The 27,474-nt window shown below is 41.5% G+C and overlaps 1 protein-coding gene across 2 annotated transcripts in view; it reads left to right on the top strand.

Moving 5' to 3' along the window:
• Positions 1 to 27,474, top strand: part of LOC146351484 (uncharacterized) — a 52,866-nt gene continuing 25,392 nt past the window's right edge. Inside the window, exons 1-10 of one of the 2 annotated variants that reach the window (XM_084847381.1) lie at positions 1 to 263; positions 8,199 to 8,230; positions 13,038 to 13,091; positions 14,511 to 14,561; positions 18,804 to 18,833; positions 19,337 to 19,384; positions 19,475 to 19,518; positions 20,037 to 20,086; positions 21,886 to 22,106; positions 22,194 to 22,444. In XM_084847381.1, the coding sequence (XP_084703507.1) occupies positions 100 to 263; positions 8,199 to 8,230; positions 13,038 to 13,091; positions 14,511 to 14,561; positions 18,804 to 18,833; positions 19,337 to 19,384; positions 19,475 to 19,518; positions 20,037 to 20,086; positions 21,886 to 22,106; positions 22,194 to 22,444 (945 nt within the window). In that variant the 5' untranslated portion in view covers positions 1 to 99. The remainder of the gene's footprint in view (positions 264 to 8,198; positions 8,231 to 13,037; positions 13,092 to 14,510; positions 14,562 to 18,803; positions 18,834 to 19,336; positions 19,385 to 19,474; positions 19,519 to 20,036; positions 20,087 to 21,885; positions 22,107 to 22,193; positions 22,445 to 27,474) is intronic. The other variant, XM_084847380.1, reaches the window with a different exon arrangement.

Genomic DNA, 27,474 nt, shown 5'->3' with positions numbered 1-27,474 from the left:
TGCCCTCGTTGCCTAGGCGACGGCTGCCGCGGCCGTGCCTCCACACGCGCGCTTGGCTGCTTCGACCTGCTCGCGCCGCCGCCGCCACTTCCCCTCCAGATGCTCGCTCGCCTCCCGCCCCCTCTGCGAGCCGCGCATCCGCCCCGGAGCGCGCGCGCGCTCGCTCGCTCGCTCGCAGCTGCCTCCTCCTTCCCCGCCGTGCGCGTCTCTTCGCCGTCCAGGATGACCAGCGGGCAGCAGTGCGGGCAGCAGGTGCAGGGCAGGTGAGTCAGGGCAGCCCGGCGAAGGGGCGGCGGGGCGCCGGAGCGAGGCGCCAAGCGGCGCCGAATGCCGAGCCAGGCTTGGGAGGGAGCGCCAGCGCCGAGCCCCGGCCAGGGCGCTGCAGCTTTTAGAGGCCGCCCGTCGGCGAGGAAAGGTGTGCAGCGCGCGCGCCTTCTTGGGCTCCGGGCCCAGCGCGGGGAGAGCCCGGTCGCGCGGACAAAGGGCGCCATTGCAGAAGGCACGGGAGTGGAAGAGGAGCAGCAGGAGGAGGAGGAGGAGGAGAGCTAAGCTGGCAGGGAGAAGGAAGCAGGATGGCGGGAACCTTTCATTATGGTTCCCGCATCACCACAAAGGCTGGCTGTCTCTGGGGGAAATCCGAGCTGTTGAACGGAAAGGGCTGTTTACAGAATGGAAACAATTCGCATCCCTCCCCTTCAGGGTCGGTGTGAGCGTCTCTGTGTGAGGGAAATGTCCCTTCTCGCCCCAATAGCTTGGTGCAGTCTTTCGCCTGACTAGGTTAGTTTTAGCTGCTCCTCCTCCACCTTTCTGATAGGCAGGAAGGAAACATTTCCTAAGTAAACTAATCCAATTTATTATTTACTTATCTTTGGATTCCAGCAGGATTTTGAGGTAGCAGTATTTCCCACCAGCCCAAACAGGGCATCTCTGTCCTAATTTTACAAGCTTGTAAGGCAGCCTTTGGCAGTTTGATGTCCTCCAGCTGTGTTGGACTACGCCTCCCACCATCCCCAACTAGCGCGGTTGTATTTCCTGGGGTTGATGGGAGCGGTAATGCATCACAGCTGGAGGGCACCAGGTTGGGGAAGGCTGTTTTACAGGAAGCGCTTTGAGAACTTAAAATGTGCTACATAAATGCCAAGTGTGATTATTTAACTTTGATATGGTGCTCTCCATTAACACCAGAATATTAGTATGTTACCAGTTCAGATAAATCCTTTGGCAGCATCAAACTCAGCACTTACGTGTAAGGAAATGGATCATTAGAAGCAATTAGCAGCAATCAGGTTGCCTTTCAGCTCTTTGCTAAAATGCGGGAATACGTCTCTGTTCTCGGCCTCCATCTCAAACTACAGAATTGTTTCATAGCCAGTACTGTAGATCTGGAAAAGACAATAACAATGACCAGACCAGATCTTGGTGTGACCATCCTGCAACTCCCATTGTGACTTTAAGTTTAAGCAACTGAAGGTACAATCCTATGCATGGTTAGACAGAAAAAGTCCCACAACTCCCAGTATTCCCCAGTCATTATGGCTGGCTGGGGAATGCATGGAGTTGTAGGACTTTTTTTCTGCCTTAACATGTATAGGTTTTCACACTGAAACAAGGAATGCTTCCAAATGTTCCTAGTGCTACCTATTAGAAGACATTGTGGAACTATCCTGTCTTTCTCTCCTCAATGGCTTTTCTGTGGCAAGAAAAGACAGAAATGGTGGGAAAACACAGGAGGGTTACAAATGGAAGATGATGTTGTTTGGACCCCTGTAAAATTCTGTGAATGAGGCAGGGTGATTACACAATAAAAGCCTCATCTGGAACTACCCAAGAACTATTGGATGTTTTTCTTGAGAGAAAAGTGATACGTTCAATATTATGTTGGAGTGATGGAATAAGTGTGGGTATTACGAAAAGGTGGCTATGAGATACGAAACTGACTTCAAGTTGGTACTGTATAGAAAGGTGTATTCACGTAAACAACATCATAACAAGCTCAATGAAGTTTGATAACAATCTCGTCAGGGCTATGAGGCAGGAGGACAGCCCATAGCTTAGTGCTAGAGCACAATACTTGCTTGCAGAAAGTCTCAAAATTCATTTCCTGGCAAATCCACTTAAAAAACAAATGATTGGATAGCATGGTTAGTCCTCCCGCCCTCTCCCCTTCCTCCTCACCTTACATGCCACAATTCTAAATCTTTCCTCTCTGTTCTTTGTTGTTGCATCTAAATGTAGCAAGCCATAGTCTGAGGAAACCATAGTGTGCCCTCAAACAAGGATCCAAACCATTGTGTGATCTGGATCTGGTTTAAAGTCAAATTATAATTTGTTAAAGCCATAGTTTGCTGTATTTAGTTGGACACAGTGTCAAACTATCATTTGCTGAGAGTTTAGGGAGTTCAGAAATTGTGGTGCATTGGGTGGGAAGGGAAAGGGAGAGTTAGGAGTCTGATGATTGGATCTGCTCATGTATGTACTCAGTATAAGGCATGAGTTCATATGCTCTTTTGTCTGTCAGTGTAATCACTTTGGATATCGTGTGTGAGAGAGAGACTTCTAGAGAGAGGTTGTAAAAACAAACTATCCAGTGAGAAAAAGACAACCACATTCTAACCATGAAAGGTTACTCCGCCAAACAATTAGAGAATGAGACTTCTGGAAAAAGGTTCAAAGAGACTACTTTGTGAGATAGAGGAGTATACCCCATTGTGCCTGACATATATATATTTTAATAAAAATGCATTTACATGCCTTAGCGATAACATACATTTAAAGTTTAAACTTTTTCTCCAGTTTCATGCAGTACTCCCCAATACAGCACCCTCCAGATGTTTTGGACTACAACTCCATCATCCCTGACCATTGCCCATGTTGGTTGGGGCTAATGGGAGCTGTAGCACAAAACATCTGAAGGGCACCATGTTGGGGGAAGTCTGGTTTAGTGAGTGCTTTAATTATGGAGCAAGAAGCTGTTCCTTGGCAATTAAAAAAATGTGAATATTTTATTTATTTATTTATTGCATTTATATCCTGCCTTTTTTCCTCTTGCAAGGAACCCAAGGCGGCTTACATTATCCTCCTCCTGCTGTCCATTTTATCCTCACAACAACAACCCTGTGAGGTAGTTTGGGCTGAGAGTATGTCTGACTTCTGAAGCCCTTCTGTAATTTGAGCCCATTTTTTTAAGTGTATTTATGAGTTAGGCTTCTAACTCTTCCCTGCAGCTAGAAAGATTATGCTTACTGTCTCAAGGCATTTACATTAATGATCCTTGTAAAATCATTAGACACCATCCTTTACAAAAATATTGCATGACTCAGAGTTAGGTCAATATAAACCATGCCACTCCCGATTCTTCTCATAATACATAGAGGATTGACAACTCAAGTTTCAAATTGTATAGTCCAATACTACCTCATTTACTCTGAAATATAGGTGGCCATATTTGCCTTTGAAAATCAGCAAACAATCTGTGGCATCTTAAGGAGCAACAAATTTACTGTGACGTTTGGTTTTATTGGGCAGGGTTTTACTTTTTCTGACACATGAAGAAGTCTGGAACTTGGTAGATTCTATGCAATATACAGATGAAGAAAAACAATTTCATACAACATATCATGAACATGATTACAATGCATGAACCAATTAGAGTTAGGAGTGGCTTAATGTCAAGTTACAAGATAAATGCAGAGCACTGATAGATTCATTACCACTCTGAATTCAGTTGTCCTCTTATGGTTGGTTCACATGTTCCCCTGGACAATGGTCTTATAGGTTCAGTGGAAGAGCAGGTAAATACACCCTTCCTCCTTGCCCATATGAATTAACATGATAGATGGTTTACTACACATCTGCGCTCATACATATAGAGGCCCAATTCATATGCATGTATGATTGCATGGGCATGTTATTTGGACCACCTATTACCATGTGCACGCAGTAGTGCAAGAGCTTGCGTCTACTCCTCTGCCATGTATGAAACATCCTTAGCTGGGTTTGTATGTGAACGTTAAACCTCCAAATGTTCTAATCTTATTAATTCTCCAAACATATTTTTGAAAATGAAAAGCTCTGTAGTTTGAACCACATTTGTTCATTATCATCGGCAATGGTAGCCTTTCAAAGGCCACAACTTTAGTTAAAATATTCATTCACATGTAAAAAAAATCTGGGTTGGATCCAGACTTGGTAATAGGGTTGTTGTTGTTGTTGTTGCTCAGTCATGTCTGACTCTTCATGACCCCATGGACCATAGCACGCCAGGCCTTCCTGTCCTGCGCTCTCTCCCGCAGCATGCTCAAGTCCATATTCATTGCATCAGTGATGCTATCTAGCCATCTTATCCTCTGCCGTCCCCTTCTCCTTTTGCCTTCAGTCTTTCCCAGCATCAGGGTCTTTTCCAGAGAGTTTTCTCTTCGCATTAGGTGGCCAAAATATTTGAGCTTCAGCTTCAGTATCTGTCCTCCCAATGAGCAGTCAGGGTTGATTTCCTTTAGGATTGACTGATTTGACCTCCTTGCAGTCCAGGGGACTCGTAAGAGTCTTCTCCAGCACCACAGTTTGAAAGCATCAATTCTTCGGCGCTCAGCCTTCCTTATAGTCCAGCTCTCACAGCCATACATTATTACTGGGAAAACCATAGCTTTGATTAGATGGACCTTTGTCGGCAAGGTGATGTCTCTGCTTCTTACTATGCTGTCTAGGTTTGCCATAGCTTTCCTCCCAAGGAGCAAGCGTCTTTTAATTTCAAGGCTACAGTCACCGTCTGTGGTGATCTTGGAGCCCAAGAAAAAGAAATCTGTCACTGCTTCCATTTCTTCCCCTTCTATATGCCAGGAAGTGATGGGGCCAGATGCCATGATCTTCGTTTTTTTAATGTTGAGTTTCAAACCAGCTTTTGCACTCTCCTCTTTCACCCTCAACAAGAGGCTCTTTAGATCCTCTTCACTTTCTGCCATTAGGGTGGTATCGTCTGCGTATCTGAGGTTGTTGATAATTCTCCCGGCAATCTTAATTCCGACCTGTGATTCATCCAACCCGGCGTTTCATTCAACCCGGCGTTTGGTAATAGGGTAGACCCACTGAAATCGATAGGAAATTAATAGGACATAAGTAGTCCCATTGATTTCAGTGGATCTACTTCAAGTATGACTAAGTTTGGATCCAACCCTCTATATTTAACAACCGAACTTGTTAATTATAATTAGAAATACATTTTATTTTATATAAAAAACACCCATAATCATATTACTAAGTGTTAATTGTATAGTAATAACGATTGAGAATGATAAAAATTGCTTACAATACAAATGTACACATGCGTATTGATAAAATTGTATCAATAAATGTGATTATTATTAGCAATAATAATATGATCAGTACTACTACTATTTTTAATAATATTAATAGTAATACACAGTTACAAATATAGTAACATTACATAATTTTAAAATAATGTATATATCTTAATCCCAGCACTGGAGTAACTAAAAATTATTCAGAATGCAGACCAAATGATAGCAAATGTCATCAATTTATTGTGCTGTTTAGAAATAGTCAATTAATTCAGTGCTGGATTTTTAATCTAGTATAGTATACTCAATATTAAGTATCACTCTCATGTCATTAATAATATTCTTTTTGCAATCAAAGATGCCCCAGTTATAAACACGTTTTGGTTGTTATTGGACATGCTACTTAGCACAGTTCTTTTTTAATTTAAAAAGATGAAAGTGTTACTGTTCTTGAAATTCTGAATTCAGTGTCTCTTCCACATTTCTGCACATTTTGCCTCTATATAGAGCCTTTTGTAACTTTTATGATGAGCAACAGTCATGTAATGCTAACTGAAAATGAAACTGAAAAAAATGCTATCTAGCCACAAAACAGACACAGGAAAACAGTCTTTTCTTTCCTAGAAAAATACAGGAAGAAAACAAAACAAAATCCAGTAGTGACTGGGAAGAGGGAGAGGCAGACACCCCAAAGTTTTGAGGATCCCAGGCTTTTTTCAAAAGCTCAGACATGATTTTAAAACAAATTAAGCAAGAATATGAGTTTTCCCTTGCGTTGTAAATCTCTCAACATGTTTTACCAAAAATATTAAATTTCCCACTTTTATGCGTTCTGACAGTGCAAATGACTTTTCTAAACTGAAGATGTATTCCGACTGGTGTTCCTTTGCATGTTTTCCTGGAGATACTTGTACAGGCAGGGACTGCATTATACCATATCCCATGATATGTTTACCTTCTAGTTTTGTAATGCAGAATCCTCTACCTCGTTAAAAACAACAACACACAGCTTCTTGTTTGATTAGCTTGGAGTTATATCCTGCGGTATTGTTCTTTTTTGGCTGTGTTGTGTCCCTCCTTTTCCAACAGTGCAGTGTTTTGCTCTTCTTTTTTGAGTCAGTTCATGTATTTGCATCGATCCATCCATCTGCCTAGAGTTGTGGCAGAAGTTAAACATGTGGCTACTTCACAGTATTGAAAACAGGTCTTTCAAAAGGTCTCCTCACCCTGTGGCACATAAGTTTATTGTTGGTTGGATATGGGAAATTCAGTCTAAATTGGTTATGTAAGCTGTGGAACATTGCAGTTATGGAAAACATCACAGCCTATATTAAATCTAGAACTGACAGTAATCAACAGTGTAAAATTTCAAAATAAACAGTATGCTTTTCTTTATTACTCAAGAGGTTATAGAACTTTTCTAAATGAGGTTTTAATGTGTGCTTGCCATTCCTCACTTATGGTTGTTTACAGGTGCTTTAGATGATGTTGTCATCCCCCAGTTTCGCTCCTGTGTTTTCCAAGCGTTTTTGCAGGGTTTTGGGGTGGGGAAGATCTGGTATTTTTTGGCATGGCAAAACAAATTGTAACTTTCCACTAGTGTACTTGTGTTATACTGCTATGCCATAGTACCATCTAGAGGATACGTAGTGGAAAGTACAGAAAGGCAGGAAAGGAAAAAAACTTTATGTAGAGTTTCAATCTTAATTCTGCAAACAATTTAAAAGCAGAAGCAGTGGGTTAAACAGCCTTGTCTAGAAAAGCTGAAGGGCAGATACATGCTTTGGAAAATACTGTTGTGTAAGTGGATCAATATTTTGCAATGTTGTAATACATTGGTTTAAAATCCATGTAATATATTAATTTAAAAAGTAATGCAATGAAAATGAAATGTAACAAGATGCTGGTGCAGATATACCCTATTGCTTGTTCAATTGTTATCTCATGAGAGGAATCACATAACCAGTAACAAACAGTTAATCAGAAGCAAAAGAAGACAACATTTTGCTACCACCTCTCCAAATTTTGCATCGTGATTTTGCAGATAGCAAAGCGCAGTCCCATTCGTCCAAGACAATAGCAGTAGGTTCATTGTCAGAGCTTGGGCTTCAATGTGGTCAAACATCATTTTTTTTTAAAGCTTTTTGATTTCCTAATGTCCATGTGTCTTCCAAAGCTTCTTAAAGCAAATTAGGAACCCATATGACCCCACTACGTTTTTTTAAAAAAAAGACCTGTTGACTGAAGAAAAGGGCAATTGCTGCAGTTCAAACATTTTTTCTTTTACTCTTGCTGAGGCAGCCTAAGAGTATATCTGCACGGGCATTTCTGCCAGTTGTTTAGCAGCGCTATACAACTAGCTTGTAAGGTCTATTGAAGAAGCTGAACTTAAAGATTCAGATACCATGGTACATTCTGTGGTCAAGTTAGTATTTTGAGCTGAATCATTATAAATATCATGTAAATTCTGGATTCTGTGTGTTATGTAACACTAGTATTAATTTCTTACTAATCAAACTGGAATTACATGGTGGTTCCGATCAGCAGGAGTTGCACAAAGCCTCATATTGATCCTGCTAAACTTTGACCCCCTCTTCAAGTGATACTAGCACAGAATTTGGGCTGTGGAAGAGATGGGGAGTAATAGCTATAAGAATTTATACATCCACTCTCCTAAACAAATGCTGCTTTCATAGACTTCTGCTGTTAATCCATTTATGACAGTATAGCTTTATGTGACAGACAACACAAAAATGTCTCAAGCTTATGAATGAATGTATTCATGTTTATTTTTTGACATTCATTTTAACAATTATTTAATGGTCCAAAAATGATACAGTGGATGTCATCTTTTAGTTCTGTCACAACAAAAACCTTTCACATGTTCATTGTTTTATTTTTCAGTGAAACTGATGTTTCATCTTTGGAAGATAAAGGTAATTACTTTTTCAAAGCCTACCCATTTTTAAGCAGATCTGTTTTTAAAGAATGAATGATTATTTTGAAATATGAATGGATCTTGTATTAGGAGACCTAAATTAATGCTCTAATAAATTTAATGATTATGAAAAGTTGATTTCGTTTTTATCACTTTTTATCATGGCTGTCCTTCCCACAAAGATGTGTTATCTATTCCTTTCAATTTATTTGAATTTAAGCTGCAAATCTGAGAGGTATTACTAATCATGCTAACTTCAGAATGACTACTTCAGGAATTAATGGTCTAATGATTGCAAGGCCTGAGTTGACATTTTTCACCATTGTTCTGCCAGAGCTTGCATAAGACACCACTGCCTTAAAAAAAAAAGGGGGGGGGCTGGATCCAGTGTTTGCTTCTGCTGGTGAGAGCATTTCAGGAAAGGCAGCCCCCAGTGCCACCATCTTCACTATTCTGGAGGGTCTCAAGCTGAATTGGGAGGGGTGAGCAGAGGGGAAGGGCCATATCAGCAGAAATTGCCTTCTCCCTCATTTTGCACATTCCTTCTGTCCCATTGTTATAATTACTCATTTCACTTCACCAATCTTACTTTTCTTAACCCTTTTTCTTCCATGTTGAATCCTTCAGCTTGCAGAATTTATTCCACTTTTAATAAGGATCACTGTGCTTCTCTTTTCTGTTACCTAATTTGGCTCCTCCTTTATTCCTCCATTCTATTTAAACATCTTCTATTGATTCAAATGGCTTCATTCTCTTGCTCCCACTGATTTGCCTACTCTTTTCTCTCTTTGCTACTCTGGAAAGTAGAAACCTTCCTTATATGTCAGTCCATTTAGCCCAGTTTCATCTACTCCAGCTTTCTCCAATCTGATGCCCTCAAGAAACACTAGTTTCCACAAAAGAACAGGTCAGCAGCCATAGCAGAAGTGAGCTCTGCTGACCTGTCCTATTCTGGAAACAAGCATTTTAGCTCATTTCCAGGGCTGCTTGAGGAAGAGTTAGCTAACAGTGGGTCCCCCTGGTGCAAGATAATCAGCATGTAGATGCAGTGTCATTGTTGGATACTGCCCATTGCCTCCTACCACCTTGTTGATAAATTCAATAAGGAGCTCACTTCCTATTATCAGGGAAAAACACAGAACCCTCCACTCAATTCATTGTATACAACATACATCCTAACAAACATGAGTAGGTTTGGGGTGGAGCTGCCTGTTGCAGTTCCACCCCTTCCCCATAAGCTTTCATCACGACAATATGTCATCTGAAGAGGGTGAATATCTCTTTATTTTTTTTTAAGCAAAATTGCTGTGTCTCAGATCTGCTGGATCAAGACCAAGGTTCTATCTAATCCAGCATCCTGTTTCCCACAGTAGCCAGCCAAATGTCTCAAAAAGCTGGGATGGAGAAATCAGTCTGTTTCTGGTCCATATTAGTTTGAAGTTATAATTTAAAGTTATCATCTTATCTTTTCTCTACCTTAATTTCTTGTAGCTTCTGTTTGATTGCTTCATTTTTTTCTGCTTGGAGCTTCCTCCAAGAAGCTTAGGACAGTGTACATGGCCGAATTTTATCCTCATAAAAATCCCGTGAGGTATCTAAGGTCGCATAGTGAGCTTCATGGCTGAATCTGTTTTTCCTCAGTCCCAGACAAAAACTGATCACACCATGCATCTTAATTGTCACATGTTAGTTGTCACATCCTTTACTACAGCTTTTATTTTGTATTGGCATCAACTATTTCATCCAGGCCTTTTAATCAGTTTTAGCAATCCAATGGTACTAACACCATGTAGACCATATTAAGCAAATAACAGAGCAGCACCTTATTTATCTCCTAAGATAATTTTAATAAATTGCAAATGACAGTCCGACAGCAACACTATTTGCATGCCATTTTTGTAAGCTCCATAAATTACTTGTACCACAGCTTCATGCATCATAAAACACTTGGCTTGTGCACAAGCAGACATGAGAACAAAATTTGGGTAGCTTTACTGGTTGCATACAAAAGGCACTGGAGATTCTGAGAAACTGTTATTAGGGGTTACAGGGTTTTTCCTTTCTAAGAATTCTCCTCCACACAGCCAGGATTATTACATTTTTGCATTGCTCACCCATTAGCCTTGGATAAAGCTAAAATGAATTTTGGATATTGTGGAGAATTCTGTAGCAGAATCTCTTTGGATGAATTTGGGGAGAATTTGAATGTTATATTATTCTAAGTGTGCAGTTGGCGTTTTTAATGGCATATGCCACTGTTAAGTTGTTATAACGCTTGATGTCTTAGATGTTGGTACAGCTACAGTTCCCGCCGCCAAACCATTCTCAGCTGCATGCACTGTCTTCCCAACCCCTACACATGCACAGTGGTGCATAATGCTTCTGAGAACTAGTGTAGTGCAGTGGTTAAGAATGTGAAGCATAAGCAATGTTCTGGTTTTACCATAGTCATAATAAAACTTCACATTAATGCTTGTGTGGAATGCCCTTGTCAGGAACATGTGCCTGGTGTCGACTCTCATGTCATCCCAGCACTAGGCAAAAGCCTTTTTATTTGCTTGGACATTTGTAAGCTAGCTGTAGGATTTGCTCTATTTGTTCTACGAAATGTTGTGGTTTGCTTTTAACTACTGCTTTCAGCTTCTTTTTTAACTGTTTAATTGTTGCTGTTGTTTTATTTATTGTTGACTATAATGAGCTATTTAAGATCCTAAAAGATGATGCTGTTAAACTGCTGCACTCAATATGCCAACAAATTTGGAACACTCAACAATGGCCGCAAGACTGGAAAAGGTCAGTTTACATTCCAATTCCAAAGAAGGGCAATGCCAAAGAGTGTTCAAACTACCGTACAATTGCGCTTATTTCACATGCAAGCAAGGTTATGCCCAAAATCCTACAAGCTAGGCTTCAGCAGTATGTGAACCGAGAACTACCGGAAGTACAAGCTGGGTTTCGAAGAGGCAGAGGAACTAGAGATCAAATCGCCAACATTCGCTGGATCATGGAGAAAGCAAGAGAATTCCAGAAAAACGTCTATTTCTGCTTCATTGATTACTCTAAAGCCTTTGATTGTGTGGATCACAACAAACTGTGGCAAATTCATAAAGAGATGGGAGTACCAGACCACCTTACCTGTCCCCTGAGAAACCTGTATGAGGGTCAAGAAGCAACAGTAAGAACCGGACATGGAACCATTTTGGTTCAAAATTGGATTGGTTCAAAATTGGGAAAGGCTGCATATTGTCGACCTGCTTATTTAACTTATATGCAGAGTATATCATGAGAAACGCTGGGTTGGATGAATCACAGGTCGGATTTAAGATTGCTGGGAGAATTATCAACAACCTCAGATACACAGACGATACCACCATAATGGCAGAAAGCGAAGAGGATCTAAAGAGCCTCTTGTTGAGGGTGGAAGTGGAGAGTGCAAAAGCTGGTTTGAAATTCAACATTAAAAAAACTAAAATCATGGCATCTGGCCCCATCACTTCCTGGCATATAGAAGGGGAAGAAATGGAAGCAGTGACAGATTTTATTTTCTTGGGCTCCAAGATCACTGCAGACAGTGACTGTAGCCATGAAATTAAAAAACGTTTGCTACTTGGGAGGAAAGCTTTGGCAAACCTAGACAGCATAGTAAGAAGCAGAGACATCACCTTGCCGACAAAGGTCCGTCTAATCAAAGCTATGGTTTTCCCAGTAGCAACCGATGGCTGTGAGAGCTGGACTATAAGGAAGGCTGAGCACCGAAGAATCGATGCTTTCGAACTGTGGTGCTGGAGAAGACTCTTACGAGTCCCCTGGACTGCAAGGAGGTCAAATCTGTCCATCCTAAAGGAAATCAACCTTGAGTGCTCATTGGAAGGACAGATCCTGAAGCTGAAGCTCAAATATTTTGGCCACCTAATGCGAAGAGAAAACTCCCTGGAAAAGACCCTGATGCTGGGAAAGATTGAAGGCAAAAGGAGAAGGGGACGGCAGAGGATGAGGTGGCTAGATAGCATCACCGATGCAATGAATATGGACTTGAGCACACTCTGGGAGAGAGCACAGGACAGGAAGGCCTGGTGTGCTATGGTCCATGGGGTCACGAAGAGTCGGACACGACTGAACGACTGAACAACAACAACAACAATAATGACACGGTTCACATGTAATGACAATTCATGGTTGTTTAACTCATGCATTTTGGGGACTGTATGGGAGCATGAATTGAGTTCATGCTGATGGTAGCCCGAAGAGTCATAGCAAAAAGTTGGAAAACCACAGAACTTTTAACATTGAAATCATGGTATATGGAATTATGGCAGATAGAATATATGGAATTATGGCAACATAGTTATGTGGTACTTTATGGTTTTAATTTTTGTGAACTGCCCAGAGAGCTTCTGCTATTGGCAGTATAGAAATGAAATAAATAAATAAAATAGTCATGGCAGAAAAATTGACATACCAACTGAAGTTAGCTAAAAGGCAAAGTCAAAATATCTGACTTTTATAAAATATAGCAGGATTTTATTCTATATACTGATCAGGGACAGACACAGTAGTATTTGTCAAAGCCTTTCCTCAGATTATGGAAAAGAAACTAAATATGAATAGATGTTAAATGTACTAGCCTCTGTCAATAATTATATTTAAAATTAATGCATTTTTTTATCTATCTACTTCCTATTTATTTATCTTCTTGTTGCTTTGGTTGATTTTATTTTGGAAAACTATTAAAATCCCCCCCTTTAAAAAGGAAATAATAATAATAATAATAATCCCAACTTTGATACTCCTTCCACCCAAAACAGATAGTTACATCTCTGAAGATAAAGATGAAGATTCTGTTCAAGAAAATAAATTGGGTAAATGTTCTCTTACTGATACATCAAAGACATATCTTTAATGACTGATGAAAACTGCTGCCAAATAAATAATGGTGGTTTAGAAATTTGCATCTTCATTGTTCCCAAATTTTTGGACTGTCATATTGTTGTTGCTTTCTAGTTTAGGGGTTGGTTTTCTCCTCAAGGCCTTGAGGGATTCCTCAAGAATTTTGATAGAGGCATTATGGTTTTGTTTGTTTGTTTGTTTTACTTTAACAAGTTAAATATTACGCATTGGATCCAAAGAACTGTGAGCGGAAGGAGAAAAATTAGTGCTATTCCATGAACTTTTGAACAAGAGCTAGTGGAAGACTTTTCACCATGGAGCACCATGATTATCAGGGGTTGTTTTGTGTTACAGTATAAGGACAACCTAGAAGTGATGCGAATTGCATCATTAGGAACTGTGCTGGGTTAAAAAAAAATAGCAGGTGTGTCTCTCCCCCACCACTTTTTTTCATTTGGGACTGCATCACCTGGGGAGGGGAGGTTTAACCCTTTCTTCCCCAGTCACAGGCCTGATGAAAATTGCACTTCTGCATGGCTATTAGCTTTAGGGGAAAAAATCCCACTGGTGTATGGGATGTAATTGTTTTAACAACTGGGAAGAGAAGGGTTAAACTTCTCATCCCCACATGCTGTGATCACAGTGAAAATTGCCCCCTCCTACACCTGCTATTAAATCTAAAAATACTTAGAAATGGTTTGTAATGACACGTTTAGGGCAAACATTTAGTTTTCCCTAAAAAGAGTGGAGGCTGGTGGCTCCTATTTTGGTGGGGGTTTAATCCATTCTGGGTTTCAGTCAGAACCAGCCATTTTGGGGATAGGGTTCAGCACTTTGGATAACTCCTTTAGAGTTCTGACTGAAATTGGAGCCACTAGCGTACACTGCCTAAAAACACTAAGAGAGCAATCCTGTGCCTCCTAGACAGTGTTTGGGAGACATAGGATTCTTCAGTTTCCTGGATATTAGGTCAGGGACAGGGCTCTGACCTTGTAGCCAGGAAACCTCACTCCCTGTCCTTTCCCCTTGTAGCTGCAACCTCTCTGTGCTTGTAAATAGAGTGCAGAGATGGGAAAAGGGGTGTTTCTGGGGGTGGGGAGGGGAGGAGACGAGGGCAGCTGGCTTATGCCTTTACCTATCCCTGCCCCAGCCTCCTTCCCTCCCCATCCCAGAAGCCTCCCCTAAATGGGTGAAATTGCCTGTGTAGCTTAAATGCAGTGCAGGAGGTCCAAGGCGCCTCCCACTCTGCATAGGAGTAGCTCTTCCCACAAGTGAGAAGGCTCTGTTGACTCCACCCTTTGTTAAGGTCTCACCTGAACCATTAATTTTTAAATGCTATTTAAATGATTGTTTAAATATTGCCAAAACTAATAGATTTTCATTTTGTGAAGGTAATGACAGTTCTGAAAGTGACAAAGAAAGCTCCTCCGAAAGCGAGTCTGGTCAGTAATTATATTGCAGTATATCCTATATATTAATAATAAAACTCATTTTCTCAGTGTGGATCCTTATGTAGTCAAAATGGCACCATCCACACAGAAAAGAAAGGCATCTGCCAGTTTGGTCTACCCCAAGGCTTACAGAAGTACAACAAATATTTAGGAGAAAACCCCCTAAGGGGGGACTCCCGCCAACCCCCCTGCCCCAGCCAAATGAGGACTGAGCATGCTAAGGGGCAATGCTGCCAGACGATTGGGGAAACATTGAAAATGGGAGGTGAGGAGAACTGGAAGAGAGCATGTCTGTGCTGCTCCACCTGCCCCTCCCTGGAGGGGCTACATAAGCTGGCTGGCTGAGGTGGCCTGGGAGAGCCAGGGCCTGCAGGAGAAGCCACCACCACCACCACCGGGGAAGAGGCATGCTTGCTGCTGCTGGGCCTGCTGCCGCCGGCACCGCCACCAGGCCTTCCCTGTGGACTCCTGCCTGGCATTTTTAAGGGGATTTTAATTGTTTTGTTTGTTTGTTTTATTTTGTTGGGGGGGATTTTGTTGTGTTTTTAGGGGTGGGTAGCCTGCCTGATAGGCGGGAGCGAGGGGGCATGTGTCCACCTGATGGAGGCAGTGGGGGGAGTGTTGGGGGCCAGAACATACCGAGGCTGGGCGGCAGGCGCTGGCGGAGCACTAGGGGCAGGCCATGCCAGGTAAGGGGAACAAGGGAGAGATGTGTACTATCTGTCCCCTGCTCCGGGCCTGTCCAGAGCCAAAGGATGGCTGGGGGAGGCGTGACCCCATCTTCTGGCCTTCGTTTGCTGCTCTGCAATGCCAGGTCTGTTACCCAGAAAACCTCCCTCATCCATGACATGATCCTGGATGAGGGTGCAGACCTGGCATGTATTACGGAGACCTGGCTGGCCGAGGCTGCTGCTCCAACCCTTGCAGCCATGTGTCCAGCTTGATTTTCGTATGCACTGCAGCCGAGGGCTGGGGATCGGGGAGGGGGAGTGGCTGTTATCTACCGAGAGTCCTTGGTCTTCACCAGACCCCCTCTCCGGGAGACCAAGGTTGCTGAGTGCATGTACTGGAGGTTGGGTCCGAAGGGCAGTCTGGGGATTCTGCTCGTGTACTGTCCACCCCGCTGCACGACTGACTCCCTGGCCGAGGTGCTTGAGGTGGTCTCTGACGTGCGTGTACAGTCCCCTAACTTACTGGTGTTGGGGGACTTCAACGTACATTCGGAGGCCATCCTCACAGGAGCACCTCGGGACTTCATGGAGACCATGGCCTCCTGGGAGCTGCACCATATTCTAACTGGGCCCACCCATGTAGCCGGTCATGCACTAGACCTTGTGTTTGTTTCTGGAGAAGCGGGGAGTGATCTGGAAGTCGGGGGTATATCCACCACCCCCTTGTCATGGTCAGATCACTATCTGGTGATGTTGGACTTCTCGGTTCCACAACCCCTCCGCAGGGGTGGAGGACCCATTAAAATGGTCCGCCCCAGGCGTCTTATGGATCCAAATGGATTCCTGAATGCGCTTGGGGATTCTCTGGGGCATGCCAACAGCCACTCGGTCGAGACCCTGGTGGGTGGCTGGAATGCCGCAATCACTGGGGCATTAGATCGGGTGGTTCCGAAACGCCCTCTCCCCCTGAACAGGGCTCGGACTGGTTACGAGCTCTGAAACAGGAGGTGAGACGGCTAGAGCGCCGGTGGCGGAAGTCTCGCTCCAAAGACGATCAGACACGGGCTAGAGCTGTATCTTCAGCCTATCACGTGGCGGTGAAGGCAGCAAAAAAGGAATATTATGCTGCTTCCATCGCGTCTGCAGAGTGCTGCCCCAGGAGGCTGTTCCAAGTGGTCCGGAGCCTGGTCGGTCCTGTGGCTCCGGAACCACTGGAGCATTCTAAGGCCTCCTGTGAGGCTTTGGCAAGGCACTTTGCAGATAAAATTGATCAGATTAGGTGTGTTACTCTGCACACTGTGGATACAGTTAGTGAGCAAGAGGCGGCCTGTGGCAAACCGGTTTTGTGGGATCGGTTCCAGTTTCTTCCTCCTGATGAAGTGGACAAGGTGCTTTTATCTGTAAGGCCGACCACTTGCTTACTTGTTCCTTGCCCATCTTGGCTCATTATGAGCTGCAGAGAGAGACTGGGTGAGGGGATCAAGGCGGTGGTGAACGCCTCCCTTGAGGAGGGAGTGATGCCATCAGCCCTCAAGGAGGCAGTGATAAGACCGCTCTTAAAGAAGCCCTCCTTGGATCCTCAAGTTCTGAACAACTTTCGCCCAGTCTCAAATCTTCCATTTTTGGGCAAGGTGATTGAGCGGGTGGTGGCGGTGCAGTTGAAGGCACACTTGGAAGAAACTGATTATCTAGACCCATTTCAGTCGGGCTTCAGGCCTGGGCATGGGATAGAAACAGCCTTGGTCGCCTTGGTGGATGATATGAGGAGGGCTCTGGATAGGGGTGAATGCTCCTTCCTTGTTCTCCTCGACCTCTCAGCGGCTTTTGATACCGTTGACCACGGTATCCTCCTGGACCGCCTGGAGGGGTTGGGCATTGGAGACACTGTATTGCGGTGGTTCCGGTCCTTCCTCTCTGGCAGGTAACAGAGGGTAGCACTGGGAGAGGAGGTTTCGGACCCGTGGCCACTTACTTGTGGGGTGCCACAGGGTTCCATCCTCTCCCCGATGCTATTTAACATCTGTGTGAAGCCACTGGGGGCTATCATCAGGAGGTTTGGGGTGCAGTGTCATCAATATGCGGATGACACGCAGCTCTACCTCTCATTCAAATCTTCACCAAGATTGGCCGTAGAATCCCTGTCCAAATGTCTGGAGACGGTGAGTGGCTGGATGGGGAGGAATAAGCTGAAGCTGAACCCTGACAAGACTGAGGTACTTTTGGTGGGAGACAAGAGGAGGCTGGGGGATGTTGACCTGGTGTTGAATGGGGTACGGCTACCCTTGAAAGACCAGGTCCGCAGCCTGGGGGTCATTTTGGACTCCCAGGTGTCCATGGAGGCTCAGGTGTCAGCAGTGAGCCAGACAGCACTGTATCAACTCCATCTGATACAGCAGCTGCACCCCTACCTTCCCGACCATCTGCTCCCATCGGTAGTACATGCCCTGGTCTCCTTTCGTTTAGACTACTGTAATGCGCTCTACATGGGGTTACCCTTGAAGACGGTTCGGAAGCTGCAGCTGGTACAGAACGCGGCGGCTCGCTTGATTAAAGGCAGCCGCCGGCGAGATCACATCACTCCAGTGCTGAAGGAGTTGCACTGGTTACCAGTTGTTTTCTGGGCCAAATTCAAGGTGTTGGTTTTGACCTTTAAAACCCTATATGGTTCCGGCCCAGCCTATCTTAAGGAGCGCCTCCAGCAACACCAGACAGGCCGCTTAACAAGATCAGCCTCAGATGGCCTTCTCTCTGTCCCATCAGCCAGGACAGCTAGACTGGTGGGGACGAGGGCGAGGGCCTTCTCTGTGGTGGCCCCCACTCTGTGGAACTCTCTCCCTAGGGAACTCCGTCATGCCCCCTCTTTAATGAGCTTCCGTCGTGCATTAAAAACGAGGTTGTTCAGGCAGGCATTTGGGGTGGATTAGGGTATTTAAAAAAAAAAAAATTATGGTAAAATTTTATTGTTTTAAATTGTTTTATGGTGGGTTGTACATCGCCCAGAGTGGCTGGGTGACCAGTCAGATGGGCGATTAATAAATTTAATAAATAAATAAATAAATAAATAAATAAATAAATAAATGTCTGATTATTCTTGATTGATTACACTGATTACACTTCCCACTACAACTTTTTATTACAGGCCCCACTTGTTTATATTCTCTTACTCCCTTTAAAAATGTTTATATGTAGCTTAAATTAGTGAAATAGCAGCTATCAGCTAGGTATGTAAGCCAGCTGTTTGCCACTACTAGGACATTCCTTTGTTGCTTTCATTTGTGTATGTTGTTCCCATGACAAACAATATCTCAGACATAATACTTGTTAAAATGGTCTTTGTGTCAGGGTGATAGTCCCAGCAATAACAGGCCATAAATATGCTTAGAAACTGGCAGCAAAAGTGGCAAAACAGGATGGTCAGGAAAAGAATTGGTGGAAATGGTTGCTGTCAGTGAGTGGCAAATATATTTTGACGTACATGGGTTAATATCCCTGCACCTATTTATATTTTAAACAAATAGACATTACAGTTTTTGTATCAACAATTAGGCCTTCTTGTTTACAGATACAGATGAGGCAGACATAGAGGAAGCAAGTGAGTGTTCTTTATTTTATTCTTAGTTGCATGTCTTTGAATAGGAACGTTCTGTGAGATCTGGCAAATAGCAAGAAGGGTGCATGTAGATGAAAGCAAGTGACTTGAGTCCCTGTGCTAAATGGAACATAGTTTAAAAACAATAAGGCCCATAGTGGCATGGGGTGGAGGTAAGGGTTGGAGTTCTCCCACTCTAAAGTGGGACTCCCACTCTAGGGTCCCAATCCAGATTGGTCCCATTGTGCCTACTCTAGAGTAAAAATGAAGTTGGGGAAAAAGATGTAGGTCCTGGATATAGATTTAAAGTTATGTTTGTTTTGGCCCTAATATAAAGCATAATGTGACAAAATGAATTTTAAAATAAAGAAGCAAAAAGCACCAATCCAAAGGAGCCTGATATGACTTCAAATGACTATGGGGTCATTCAAAATGTCACCTTTAGGAACCTGTGGAAAAATGTATATGAATTCATTTTTCATTTTTAACAAAGTCATGTTTTACAGATGAGGAACCAGAAAAGAATGAACCATGGTCGCATTGTCATGAATCAGGTGCAATACCTTTCTTGGAATAATGTGTGTATGACAGTGTTTATAATTTTCAGCGTAAGAAATTTGTTTTCTCTTTTTGTTTCAATTTAGAGGGTAACATCCAGCAACACTGTCAGCATTGCAAGATTCAACAAGTAGGTTTTAAAAATTCAGATAGGGCTTTGTGTCAGTTGTTGTTTCCAGTGGTGAAACAACTGAAACACCAGTGGTGTAGCAGATCCAGGGCTTGCAGGGATGCAGTGCCCACATTATTTTATTAGCAGGGATGCTGATGCCATCTTCCTCCCCCCTCAGAATTCCCTGTTCCCTCTGAGTTTAGCTGCAATTTCACAGTGGCTGGGAGAGGGGAATGTATTTTCTTAACAATAATATATTATACCCTGTAGTAATGCAGAGTATTTGGCAGTGGTTTGGCCTTGAATGGGCAGTTAAGCACATTAGTTTTACAAAAGACCTGCTCCTGGTAGAGATAAATACTGCTAGAACTGGTTTGTTGGTATGGATCTACACAGCTGCCCTGCGATTTTGAACTTTCCTTGAGGGCATGGCTATAATACTCCTAACAAGCACCTGAACTTCAAAATTTACCACTATACCACTGGGCAACACTGATGTCTCACTAATTTTTTAATTTATTTTTTAAAACATAAAGGAGAAACAAGAACAAGTAACCCCCAGAAGACTTGCCAGAGGCCAACTTCGGTAGGTGTCCAATATAATTGATAAGTACTGACCTGCAAACTTTTGTAGAATGGCATTTTTTTTTACTAGCTTATACATGCATAATTGCTCATGTCCAAATGCACACATGCATGGTCTTGTGCAGTAAGGGAGGCAGAATTGCAGAACTGGACATTCTGCCTCTGCTCTACATCTTCACCTCCATATGTCTCAAGTAGTTGGAAGGGAAGGGAAGGGAAGGGAAGGGAAGGGGAGTCTCTTCTTCCTTGAGAAATATGAGCAGGGAGAAACCAGGAGGTTGAAAGGGACAGACAGGAAAGCGTCTTTCCTTTTTTTTTTTTTTTTGCCATTTACAGTATTCATATATCGAGGGTTCTGTCCACCATTATGATTGTAGGATACTATTTCTAGGATTGGACCACCTAATACATTTTAAAGTAGAACCTTTGTATATCCTAAAGTTGTGAAAAGTCAAGCCTGCTATGTAAAAACTGGAAGCCACTGCTACATCTTCATGTCTAGGGTAGGTACATATGGAGGAAGGCAGCCTTTCAGTTAACCTGGCCCAACACCATTTAGGGCTTTAAAGTATAAAACCAGTACTTAAACTGGGCCCAGAAATGGATTGGGAGCAGTGCAGTTGACAAAGCACAGGCATCAGTTAATAATCTTGTGGCCCTATTCTGAACCAACGACAGTTTCCAAGCTATTTTAAAGGCTACCCAATGTACAATGCATTGCAATAGTCCGAGTGGGAGGTTACTAGAGCATGGGTACCTGTGGCCAAAGCTATCCTCATCCAGGAAAGGTTGCAGCTGGCATATCAGCCAAAACTCATAAAAAGGCACTTCGAGCCAAGAGGTCACTTGAGCCTCTAATGACAATGCTTGATCAATAAGCCCCCCCCCCCCACACACACACACTTGAATCTGATCCTTTAGGGGGAGGGCATCTCCATCTAAGACAGGCAGAACACCATTTGGACTGGGCATCGGATTGAGAAAGGCTGCAACAGGGTGTAACAATCCATTTACACACAACCCATTTATAGCTTCATCCTATTTAAGCGATTCTCCCCCAACTAATAATATCCCAAAGGCCTCATAGTACTTTTTAAATATATGTATGTATGTATTTATTTTTAAAAATAATTTTAAAATGGTTGGACTTGATGGTCATATAGGCCCCTTCTAGCCCTACTATTCTATGATTCTATGATACTGTTTAGTACTAAAGCATATCTAAATGTATTCACTGAAAACATTGTAGATAAGAAACACCAAGATGGAGTGGGGACCTTGTGGACCTCCAGATGTTGAACTCCAGTTCCCATCAGCCACAGCCAACATGGGATTATGGGACTTATTGTTGAACAACAACTGGAAGCCCACAGGTTCCCCACCCAGATCTAAGGGAACTGTACAGAGAGATTGCTGTTCAGCATAGTATTATGCAGACTGAACCAAAGATTGTAGAAAGCTAGAAATTCAGTATGCAGTTTTGCTAATGATTGATTTTGGTAGTAGATGACATAACTCATAAATTAAACCATTATTTTTGTTGTGAACAATGATTGACAGGCTACCTTCTCTTTTTTTCTTCTTCAAAAAGTGCTTTGTTTTAGTTAGTATTTTGTTTGGACAGGGAAAGTCTATAAAATAATTAACTTCCTGTTCATAGGAGAAAGGGCTGTGATAACATCATTATTACACTCATGTGTCTTTCATATGTATTTGTAAGGCTAAAAGAACATAGAGAAGGAAAAAAACCCAGTCATCCTGCATGTATTGAAAACTGTGCTTTATGTATCACATATGTAGGCTGAAGCTGGATGCTGAAGGAACTTATGAGTGTACTGTCACTGGTTTAATCTTTGAAGTTACCAAAGCTGCTGTTATCGAATATTCCCTTTTGTCTTGGACCAAGTATGCCACTTATGTTAAACATCCCTGGATTGTTGTAGGCCCTATATTTGATGTCAAATGTGCTTCACACTCCGTTCTTACTTCCATTCAGTTTCCACACACTCTCTGCTTGAATGGTACGGTTTATTCAGTGAATTTAAACATATTTACATATCTATGTACTGTGACATATTTTTAGAAGGTGTTAATATTTTGTTTTGCAGACCACTTATCAGATATGACCTTCAATGTGTTCCATTTCAAAAGTAATGGCCCAGAATTTGAACGTTCCGTTGATCACTCTACAACACACATCAAATGGCGTGTGAGCTCACTGTCTCCTGTTGGACCAATAATTGAGAACTATAATCCAGTGTATTACCATGGGCTTGTTATTTTATACAAAGTTGTCAATGAACATCCTTCCTTGAAATTACGTGTGTATGTGGCTAGTAACAACAGCTCATTTATAAAGGTACGAGCAACTTTTTTGCTGACATCTGTCCTGAAAAATCTAAATTATCTTCCTTGCTCCCAGCATGCTACTGTCCTCTGTTCCGATGCCCAACAAAGTTGTCATCTCTTAAAAAAAAACAAAAACTATCATGTGGTAGGGTGGGCCCAATGGCAAGTCAGCAGATAGGGTTCTGCTTGAGAGCAGATCCTACAGAGAATATTGTGTTCATCGAAGGCAGGGGTGCAGAGCCTCTTTTAGCCTTAGGACCTAATTCCAGTTCAGAGAAGCTCTTGGATCCCCCATTACAGTGGTGAGTGGGGCCAAAGGTAAAATGAGTGATGCCCAAAACACCAGCATATTTTAGCTTAAAGCTCTTACTTCCAGTGGCTAAGCCTTACGAGAGGCAGTTTAACCTTTCAGAATGGGGAAAAACTGCTCAAAAGCCAGGAAACTGCCAAACAAGCAGAGGTTGGGGGAAAGGGTGTAGCCCTCAGGGAAACCCAAGAGTGCTGGATTGAGACCCCAGGAGGAGCAGACTTGTCTCCTGGGCTGGAAGTTCTGCACCTCTGATCTAAGGTTTACATGTGTTTATATTGCAGAGTCTTGTGGCACCTTAACATTTATTCTGACATAAGCTTTCGTGGACACTGTCCACTTCATCAGATGCATGAAGTGTATGTATTTATAACTTTCCTGCTACCATCCATATATGATATTAGCTCCCTGTTGATCAACACAATACAGGCTACAACAGTGCCATCATCAGAAAGCAGGAATTAACTTACATGCAGAGCAGATAACTCAAGAAAATAAGCTCAGATATAGGTCAACCACACATATACATTATGTGGCATTTTCTCTTCATTTTCTCTTACTTCGTTGTGTGACAGGCCACACAAATCCTGGGCAAGAGGACCTGAGGCTAAGTTCCTTCGTCTGACTCTCTTTTTCTCCCTGTCTCTCTTCCATGCATACTATGACCTATGGCTACTCCTGTTTTGCACTTGCAGGTTGTAGCACACTCCTTCAGAACTCCATAGGTGTGCTACCTGCTTCTCATCTTACCCAGATGGGCAAGCACAACAGCAGCCACGCAGGCACTGGTTTGGTGGCAGCAGTGGCAAAGTGGGCTTGAGCAAGTGTGGCTCTGCCTTGCTGCCCATCCTCCTCTGCAACAGTTCATCACAACAATTAGACTGGGTAAGCTAACCAGCCAACTAGCCAACAAGGTTTGTCCTTGCAGTCCCTGTCCCACTGCAGGGAGGAGGCTTGGCTAACAAAGCCCAGGCATGACAGTTAAATTTGTGTAGGCCAGTGCTGTTCATGCTCACATCTACTTTTAAGCCTCCTTCCCACAATCCATGCATGCACAAAATGGACAAATGACAAATTCTAACACAATAGGGACAAAAAAAAGAAGAAAAAGATGATGAACAGGGGAAAGAACACTAATTTTCCTGTCTCTTGCCCAGCAACTGGTGTCCCAGCTCTGCAAAACTTGGCTAGGACCTATGTTTTTCCAGTGGCTTGGCAACTATTGTGTCTGCAGCCTGGACATCTACAAGAGATCCATGAACTACTATTTTTCGATCACTGAATTCCATGCACTACTGTTTGAATAATTGGTTATCACACTGGTTTTAAGCACATTTACTTGGCTGTCTTGATTTCAGTAGGACATACTTGTTAATAAATTTGCTTTAAAACAGGGCCTAGAGGAACAATCCACCTAGCACTGCCACAGCCCACTTCAGCTGTTACAGTGAAGCATCCATTTGAACCCTGCACACAGTGTAGCAGAAACTGCTAGACCAGCTGTTCCCGTCAGTAATTGGTGTTCTAGTAAGAACCATATATTGATGGAATATCACAGGTTGAACAGGGAGTGAGGTGGACAGAGAGCAGGATGAATCCAGTTTCTTCCATATAATAATTGGCTTTAAAAAAAAAGAAAAACACAACACAACAACAACATGAACACACAATACACATACACTAAAATATCTCTTAAGATTGTAAGATGGCTCCCCTTTCACAACAAACGCTCATTATTATTCTCTAGTTCTTATCTTAGTTGTACACATACATTGATTTCACAGACATCTCATTTCTCTCCTAGTTTTAACAACAACAAAAGAGAATTAACCATCTCAAAGTTCAAAATCCACATACATAGATATCATTTTTCTCTATTTCTTGTACAAATTCTATAAAAGGTTTCCAATCTAACATAAATTTAGTTGTTGATCCTTCTTTAATTATAATAGTAAGTTTTGCCATCTCGGCCAGCTCCATCATTTTCATGATCCACTCGCTCACAGTTGGTATTGTTTCATTCTTCCACTTTTGTGCATACAATAACCTTGCAGCTGTTGTCATGTAGAGAAAGAGGGTTCCCCCCTTCTCTTTTATGTGTTTATCTGTTTGTCCCAATAAAAAAGTTTCTGGCTTTAATTCTATAGTAGTCTTTAATATTCTTTGAGCTAAAGACTGTATTCGTTTCCAAAATGTTTTTTTACAAGTCCACCATAAATGATAAAACGTTCGCTCTTGATCTTCACATTTCCAACATTTTCCAGAAACACCTTTATACATTTTAGACAATTTAAATGGAGACATATACCATCTATACATCATCTTATAAAAATTATCTTTAAGACTTGTACATAAAGTAAATTTTAAATCTTTTCCCCACATACTTTCCCACTCTTCCATTGATATATTATGACCAACATTTTGTGCCCATTTTATCATACAATCTTTTACTGGTTTATCCTCTGTCTCATACCATAACAGTAATTTATACAGTTTAGCAATAACATGTTCATCGTTTGTACACAGTGCTGTTTCAAATTCAGATTCTGTTTGTTCAAATCCACCATTTTTCTCATCTATTTTAAACCTTTCTTTAATTTGCAAATATGAAAACCACTGACATATATGACCTTCTTCCAATAAGTTTTCCCTTGATTTTAACTTATATTCCCCTTGTGACAGTTCCAGTAAATCATTATATCTTATCCATTTATGCATGCTATCAAATTATCTTCTATGCATTGCTTCTTGTGAAGACATCCAACGTGGTATTTTTTGATAGAGCCTTAATTTATATTTATTCCAAATTCTTAATACAGCCCTTCTTATATGTTTATTAAAATCTACATTCACTTTTGTTTTATCATACCACAAATAACCATGCCACCCATATCTCAATTCATGTCCTTCTAGTTCTAAAAGTCTTCTATTTTTCAACGTCACCCATTCCTTCATCCACATCAAGCAGCAGGCAGAAAAATACGTTTTAAAATCTGGTAATCCCAAGCTACCTCTTTCCTTTGCATCTTGTAAAATTTTTATTTTAACTCTTGGTTTTTTGCTTGCCAGATAAATTTCATTATATCTCTCTGCCACTGCTTAAAAGGTAAATCCAATGTAATAATGGGTATCATTTGAAACAAAAATAACATTCTAGGTAATACATTCATTTTGATCATTGCAATTCTTCCCAAAAGTGATAGTTGTAATTTTTCCCATTTTAATAAGTCTTGTTTAATTTCATTCCACACTTTAACATAGTTATTTTGAAAAAGCATACAATCATATTTGTCAAAAAGACTCCCAAATATTTTACTTTCTTTTCAATTTGGAATCCAGTCTTATCCATCAACTTTTTTTTCTTGAATATTCATATTCTTTGTTAAAAATTTTGTTTTCTTAACTTTGAACCCTGCCACTGCTCCAAATTCTTTTAATTTTTTCATTAAAATTTCAATTCCCTTTAAAGGTTCTTCCGACATAAACACCAAGTCATCTGCAAACACCCTCAGTTTATATTTCTCCCTTTTAATCTTTATTCCTGTGATTCAATCATCTTGTCTTATATCTCTGTTCAATAGTTCTAAAACCAATATAAACAATAGCGGTGACAATGGGCAACCTTGTCTTATTTCCTCTTTGTATCTCACAAGGTTTAGTCAAATCCCCATTTATAATTATTTGAGCCTTTCGATCGGTATATACCAATTTCACCCATTTTATAAAGTTTTCTCCAAAGTCGGTTCTTCTAAAGTCTTAATTAAAAATTTCCAGTTCAGATTATCAAATGCTTTCTCTGCATCTAAAAAGATCAGAGCTGCTTGTTTTTCTGGGTGTTTTTCCAAATATTCCACCACATTCAAGACCGTTCTTACATTATCTCTCATCTTCCTCCTTGGTAAGAAACCACTTTGGTCCTCATATACAAACTCCTGCAATATTTCCTTGAGCCTTTCTGCCAAAATTGTTGCAAATATCTTATAGTCATTGTTTAATAATTAGATTGGTCTGTAGTTTTTTGTCGAGGTTAAATCCTGCCCTTCTTTAGGTATTAATGTTATATATGCTGTTTTCCATGTTTCCGGTATCTCCCCCTTTTCTAAAATACTGTTCATCATAATTTTCAACGGTTGTAAAATTTCTTCTTCACACTTCTTATGATATAATCCTGATATTCCATCTGGTCCCAGAGTTTTTCCTAATTTAATTTTTTTTATTGCTTCCACCATTTCATTTACTGTTATTGGGGCATTCATCATTTGTTTTTGTTCCTTAGTAATTTTTGGTAAATTTTGTTTATGAATATCTTTATCCATTAATTCTGGGGAGATATCCTGTCCTTTATACAAATTTAAATAATATTGATAAAAGGCTTTCTGAATTGCCACATTATCGGTTAATTCTAATCCACTGTCCCTTATTTTCACAATTGTTTTCTTTTCTTTTGCCTTTCTAAGTTTATAGGCCAACCATCTTCCTGGTTTATTAGCAAATTCAAAATTTCTTTGTTTTACAAAGTTTAATTTTTTTGGCACATCTTGAACTGTTAACATCGACAATTGTTGTTGAAGTAATTTAATCTGTCGGAGGACACTAGCCTTTCCCAGTTTTTTCTTTAGGAATTCTTCTTTCTGCTTTATCTGTTTTAGAATATTTTGTACCTTCTCTTTTCTTTTTCAGTTGCATGTTTGTTGTATAAAATAACCTCTCATATAGGCCTTACTTAAATCCCA

The sequence above is a fragment of the Heloderma suspectum genome, chromosome 3, assembly GCF_057233095.1.
Source record: "Heloderma suspectum isolate Gila_16-S chromosome 3, 16-S_ref, whole genome shotgun sequence".
In the NCBI taxonomy this organism is placed as follows: domain Eukaryota; kingdom Metazoa; phylum Chordata; class Lepidosauria; order Squamata; family Helodermatidae; genus Heloderma; species Heloderma suspectum.
Note: the sequence above shows the minus strand (reverse complement) of the source record. Positions and strands in the feature narration are given on the sequence as shown.